This window comes from Oryzias latipes, chromosome 6 (genome assembly GCF_053564925.1).
Source record: "Oryzias latipes strain Hd-rR chromosome 6, Olatipes_Hd-rR_3.1".
In the NCBI taxonomy this organism is placed as follows: Eukaryota; Metazoa; Chordata; class Actinopteri; order Beloniformes; family Adrianichthyidae; genus Oryzias; species Oryzias latipes.
In genome coordinates, this window is record NC_136242.1 from 30408516 (window position 1) to 30414967 (window position 6452).

General features: G+C 40.6%; 1 protein-coding gene and 1 long non-coding RNA gene across 3 annotated transcripts; both read left to right on the top strand.

Moving 5' to 3' along the window:
- Positions 1-1477: 1477 nt before the first annotated feature.
- On the top strand, positions 1478-2704 carry LOC101164475 (uncharacterized). Its single transcript, XM_004069796.5, has 4 exons — positions 1478-1739; positions 1868-1923; positions 1992-2114; positions 2185-2704. The coding sequence occupies exons 1-4, from the start codon at positions 1735-1737 to the stop codon at positions 2598-2600; spliced, it is 600 nt and encodes a 199-aa protein (XP_004069844.1). The 5' UTR covers positions 1478-1734; the 3' UTR covers positions 2601-2704.
- A 1154-nt stretch (positions 2705-3858) lies between these two features.
- Positions 3859-5164, top strand: LOC101165054 (uncharacterized). Of its 2 annotated transcripts, none has more exons than XR_013656641.1 (4): positions 3859-3873; positions 4190-4413; positions 4483-4538; positions 4612-5164. It is a non-coding gene; the product is annotated as an uncharacterized LOC101165054 (long non-coding RNA). The 2 variants fall into 2 exon arrangements; XR_013656642.1 differs by having other exon boundaries at positions 4193-4413.
- The last annotated feature ends 1288 nt before the right edge of the window (positions 5165-6452 follow it).

A 6452-nucleotide genomic window follows, 5' to 3' on the forward strand; every position in this document is an offset into this window, starting at 1 on the left:
TTGAATATTTGAATATTTGAACATTGTTTGAGCTCATTGCTTAACTCATTCCAAAGTTTAGTGCCACAGACAAACACACAGAAGCTCTTCTTTGTGTTTTTTATCAATTTGATCTTGAAATTCCTACGTCCCCCCAGTTTGTAGCCTCCTTATATTTATAAGAATTTTTTTCGGATACTGAATGGTAATGTTTTCCCACTGGCTCTAGGTTGTAAGGTGTAAAAATGAAGAAAGTCATACAGTTTTAAAAGTCTTGATTAACAAAATAATTTTTTTGTATGATCAAGATAGCCATCTTTATGTATGATTCCCATGACTTGTTAATAGACAATAAAGGCCTTTTAAATCTTTGAAGTAAGCTGTTCTAACGTCGGTTTGATGAAGTTATAGGCTCTCCTTTGTCGCGTTTAAATACAATTCTCATGTTTGTTACATGGGAATTTCCTTTTGGTGATACATTTTCAAAATTCTCCTTTGTAAGTTGCTCCAAGGCCCGCGATCTGTTGAGCTTATAAACTTCAACTTTAATAAAATTGAAGATAAAAAAGGTTATGGAGGAAATTATCTAGGCGTATTTCTTTAGGAATAAAAATGTTCAATATTATTCTATTTTATTTTACTTTAAGTGAATGGCTACCAATGTTTTGGAACGGAGACTCTCACTAAACATTGATGTGATTAATGTGACACATCCTTGACAACTGATCAAGCGCCCTTATAATGGTTACAAACAAAACATCACATTTGCCAATGATGCAAAGTCATATTTTCAATGTAAGTGCTTAAAACAAAATCTGTCATTAACATTTTAAAGAACCCAGCTAGGATTTCAACCGGGAAAACATTTTAATGGAAGACGACAGTGCTCCCCATCAAACCAACTTAGAAATGTTTGTTTAATGAAAACAAACAGAAATCTGAGCTCATAAAACATCTCCAGACCATTTGGCCTCAGTGCATAAGAAATTAAGGACTTTTCACTCTTTTAGTCCATTTCAGTTATTAAGAGACATTAAAGCTCACAAGCTGCTGTTTGGATTGGTTCTGGGCTTTTTCAAGTCAGACACATTTTATGTGTTTTTGTTCTGATGCTAATATGCTGCAATGGAAAATGATCATCTGACACGGATGTCTTTAGCAAGAGGTTTTATTTTCTTTCATTGAAATATAAGATTTAATGTCAACCTTTCCTCTATAGGAATACAAAACAAATTTATTGGTCCTGAGAGAAATAGTTTGATCTTTGCAGCTGTAAACCTTCAGTTCAAACCGTCATGACAGGAGTCTTCCTCCCACAGACTTCCAGAAACAAAACAAAACTCTGTAAATTCTTCAGAGGCTGCTTGATTCTCAAAACTCGTCTACAAGAGTGAATAAAACTGTGCAGTTGGACAAAAAGTCCTCCCAACAAAGTGGAAATGAAAACATATTGTCAGTATCTCTGGTTGCCATGGCATCAAAGTGTTTATTATCCCTCAGTTTGATAGGAAATCAAATAGACAGAATCTGATCATCTCGTCTCTCCTCATGTCAGCACTGTTACCTGACATTGATATGAGTTTAACATGGTTAAGAATTGCAGGAAATCTTCAGCAAAATTTCCCTCAATCGGCAGCAGCTGTTTGCATTCATCAATCAGCTCTGAGTATCAGATAAAAACAGATGCTGCAGTTGGAAGTCACTGTCACAGGTCTCTGAGGTTTCTGTTCTTTGGTGTGAAGCAGCTGCAGCAGAATGAGGTACAAAGTTTCAGCCTTTAGATGATTGACTATTTATCATCTTTAGTTTCCTTTGAACCTATTTCTAATAAAAATTTGCTATAACTGGACACTTTCAAGAACTTTAAGCTGAGCTTTAATGTCTGCAGGTTTCTGTGGATTTCTTGTCTGCTCATTGGCAGCATCTCCTGTCTTCCTCAAGGAGGTAAGATGACTTCTCTGGACAGTACTTAACTTTAGCAGCTGGAGTTGACTCTACTTTTTTCCTCAAAGGATATGATCCATCCATGTTTCTATACTCTGGACAAGCTCCATCCTATGAGAAACCTTCTGCACAGTCCAGTGGCTACAGCAGTCCGCAAGGCTATTACAGTGCTGGCACCAACACTGCTGGAGGTGACTGGATCTGCTCTGGTTCATGATGGTTCTCCTCTCAGATGACTGACCTGATCTTGTTTCCTTACAGGCTCTACAGACAGTACTGCTCCCATGTGGTACTCTGCTTCCTATCCTGAACAAGAGCCAGCCAAGCCAACTTATCAGAGACCTGCACAGTCCAGTGGTTATGGCAGCTACTCTGGTTCTGGATCTCAACAGTCTGGTTCCCAGGGCTCTCAGTCTGGCACTCCAGGCAGCCAGCGCCAGGTTGAACAGGAGAGCTGGAGCTCCTCATCTGACGACGAGGAAGAGCCAGAGTTCACTCCAGTGAGTGAGGAGGATCAAGTGTACGCTTTCAAGTCTCGCTCTCGCTACAACCAGAAACGGCTGCTGTTCAGTCAGTTCCGCTACACCCCAACAGAACCGCGTGTTCCTCAAGAACCAGTGTTCCCGTACCCCAGCAAGTCCCATCAGGGCAAAGGTTCAGCTAAAGGAAGCCGCTAAAGATCTCTGACCACTCCATGTGGCTTTTGGCAGTTACTGACTCTTGAGATTTGTGTTCAAGGTCAGTTGTGTCTTGATCAACATTAAACTTCTGTCAAGTTTAAGCTCTTGTGTTTAATTTCTGAGTAGCTTACTTGAGGATTACCTGTACTCCAGCCATTTAAACCCCTTTAAGATTAAGTTTGAAAAATATTTTCACACATTTGGGATTAATTGTCCTCCAAAGTAGGCATTCGAGTCTCTCTAACTAAACCTGTTAAATTTTCTCTCATTGGTATTAAAAAACCCACTTAACAGGAATAAAGCTAGGAAGATTCATGGCATTGAATAGAAACCATGGCTACATCAGAACTCCACTACTCTGTAGTGCATTCACTAGTTTGTAGTTCAAACATATCTAGCGACCTAGAAATTGACCATAGGCTACTGTGGAAGAACCAGTCTGCACTAATCACTAGATTACATACATTGGCAATTTTGAACACTGAAATGAGAGTTTTAGTCTAACAGTTTTCAAATGGTCAAATCGGTGTCAATTTTCAAAAAGTGAGCATAATGTCATTGCTCTTTAAATCCAGGGCACTACATAGTCCTGCACTAGTTTATCAGTAATGGAGAATTTCCAGACCAAGTGTCTTGTAATGTCAAAAGGGGACACTGAATAACTTAACATTCTGAAAAAATCAACCTTTCCCCTGGTTAAGTTTAATGGAGAAAAGGTGAAATGTTTGAAAAATGGTTAAAGCTCTAGTTGAGTATTCAGAGCTGCAAAACAGCCCCACGGTGGGGGCTGCTTGGAAATATTAAAAAGAAAACAAAATATCCACCGAACAAAGGTGTCTAACTCCAGGCCTCGTGGGCTACTGTCTATGTCGTCCATATAACCTGCCATTGGCTAAATGCACCCGATCCAGGTAATCGGCATCCTACTAGGGTTTCTTTATCAGCAGACCCTCCGACATCCTACTGGTTCTTCTTGTGGTTTAAATAGCGGGAGGCACCAATGACGAGGTGCAATACCGCCATCATGTTGGAGTGGGGGACTACCTAACTAGTCTATTAAAAAAAATATTCTCAACAGTCCAGTTTCCTCAAAAAACCAACAGCAGCCAATTACAGCTTCCTCAAAGTCAGCTGCTCTCCCCCTGGCAATCGTACTCTATCCTCCAGCTGCTGTCTTTCATCCTCATACAATTGAGTGACGCAAAATGTGCTTCAATGATTCTTCCCCTTTCCCGCAATCACAGACTAGTGGGTTGTTTCTCCAGTAAATGTAGTGTATCATTTAAATCTGTGTCCCATCCTCAATCCTGTTATGATTTGATCTTTAGTGGTTGATCCAAGATTCATAGTTCCTGTTTATTCGTGATTTTTTTGCAAATATTAGTTTGTGTATCGCCACCTACTCACGTGAAGTTAAAATAAACTTCTAATTAATTTCTATTAATTGCAAATTTCCTCTTTGTAGGTGTTTTCCCTTCTGTTTAGCTTATTTCTCTTTTTTCTCTTGTGTTTCAACTGTATTTTTAAAAAAATCGTATTTGTATCTGCCTTTAAATAACTACATTGGACATTTTTCCCTCCATCAGCAGCTGCTTCCACTAAACAATCAGCTCAGAACATCAGGTGAGAGCAGGTTGCTGCACCTGCACAATCAGTGAGGTGTGGTTCTGTTAGCTGGTATGACCTCAAGTCATGATCTTAGTCTGAAGGAGAAATTAATAAAGAGCTTTCTTTTTTATTATTATTAAACACACAGTGAGGGCTCAAAAACCTGCATCCACAGCTGTTGAAGCCTTTCTCCTGAAATGAAGTAAGTCGATCTGCACTCATCATTTTCTCCAGCCTGAAACTTTAGCTCTTCTCCACATTTGCTTTTTAGGGTTTGGATATCCTGTCTGCTGCTTGGCAGCATCAGCTGTTCTCCTCCACAAGGAGGTGAGATATGGGTGAAGAAAGTCATGTTTAAGGTGTGAATGTAACTCAGTTGGCTGAATCTGTTCGTCTTCAGATGGATCGAGCAGTCTAGGACTGAACCACATGTGGCCGTTCTTCCTTTCACCTTTTTCTGTTGGATCAGATTTGTCTGAGGAACCATCTTCTGTCTCTGACCGTTCCAACCGTCAAAGGCTCCTCCAGAGCAGCAACATGGGTGGTGCTAGAGATCCAGGTTTCCGGGCTCACGATTTCATCCCAGAGTTCTTTCAGTTTTGGGATCCAGAAATCATTGAAGCTGCCTCTGCAGGGAGCAGCAGCCCCCACCAGTCTGCAGAGGAGAGCTGGAGCCATGCTCCTGATCAGGAGGAGCCTTTCTTCACCGACATGAACGGTCATGATCCGGTCTTCACTCTGGACTCTCACTCAAACTACCTGCGAAAGAGGAACATTGCTACAAAGGCTAGCTTTACCCCGAGGGGGTTGAATCCCAAAAAAAGGCCGTGGACTTCATCCTGAACCCTCCTGATGGTTTGGCCAGACGGAGCTTTTGAAGTTTTTGATTGATCGAAACCTTCAAGATGGCCTTCCTTACCCATATTTGGTGCAAATAAACTCTTTGCTTTTCACATTGTGGTGATTCTGTTTTATTGATTTTTAACAGTTGTAGAAGTGATCAAACATTGCAGTATACATCAAATGTTCCAGCTTAATTTTCTAATCAGTTTAAGTTGCTGAAATGGGGAGAAAAAACTCTGCTTTCAAAGCTGTATGGAATACTTCATTTTCCGAAAAGTTATGTTGGCAGCTTCTGAAATTAGAAATATTCAGTGGATAAATAAAGCTTGGTCATAGAGAATTTGTTTCTTACAAAAACATTTTGATCAGGACTGCCAAACTTAATTCTTTGAGGGCCTATGTCCTGTTTCTTTTTATATTATATATAGGTATCCCTGCATCAAGTGTGAAGTGCTGTGTATAAAGGATCTTTGGTCTCAACCTGCATATGAGACCAATGAGTTTGACTGTAGAGCCGTGAAATCCCTTCGTTATGGGGAGGGGGACTGAAGAAATTTGGTGTATGCAGATTAACTGTGCACATTAATTTTCAAATGCTATTCAGCTGTTTTATCTAGGCTATGCAATAAATTAGGGATATTTTGGAAAAACTGGATGATTAGTATAGTGTCTGATTTCAAAGATTTTTGGGACAGGGAAGTAATTGGGACAGACACCTTATTTTGAGTTTTCCACATGAATACGTTGTGTACGTGCCTTTGGGTAGGTAGTAGGCAGGCAGACGCTTGGTTTAGTCTCAAAGTGTCATCAGCAGACTTGCATCAAGACTCAGAACTACTGGCAGGATTGTGACCGATCCAGAAGCGACAGACCGCAACCATGGCCAGTACCTGAAGACGTCTGCACTCAGACATGGTTTAGCAAATGTCACACAGCTGTAGACCCGTTTACCAGATGTGTGGGATACTTGGGTTTCCAGACAGACCATTCACAGCCAACTCCATCGCTTTGACTTTAAAGATGACCGTTGCAGGTGACTACACTAACACCAAGACATCGCTGTGAATGTTTGCTGTAAAGACAAGATCATGTGACCTTGACAAAGCAGCAAATGTCTACCGTCCTATAGTCATTTCTGTGCAAGAAATAATTTGCACATTAATAATGGTTTTCAGCATTGCTGGATCAGGCAAGGTGAGCGATACGCCAAGGTCAACATGGTTCCCAGGGTTTGCTTTGGTGAGTGAGGTGCAACAGTCAAGTCAGAGAGTAGTCAGTGTAGTATTCCAGCCGGACTTGATTCAGACGATGGACTCAATGATAGTAACTGATGGACTATGATGGGGTATTCCAACCCATTTATTTATAGTCATAGTCACACCGTAAGAGCTGAAGAAA

Coding starts and splice junctions, on each gene's coding strand:
- LOC101164475 (XM_004069796.5), top strand. Junction 1,924..1,991: donor CTCCTGTCTTCCTCAAGGAG/GTAAGATGACTT, acceptor TTTTCCTCAAAG/GATATGATCCATCCATGTTT. Junction 2,115..2,184: donor TGGCACCAACACTGCTGGAG/GTGACTGGATCT, acceptor GTTTCCTTACAG/GCTCTACAGACAGTACTGCT.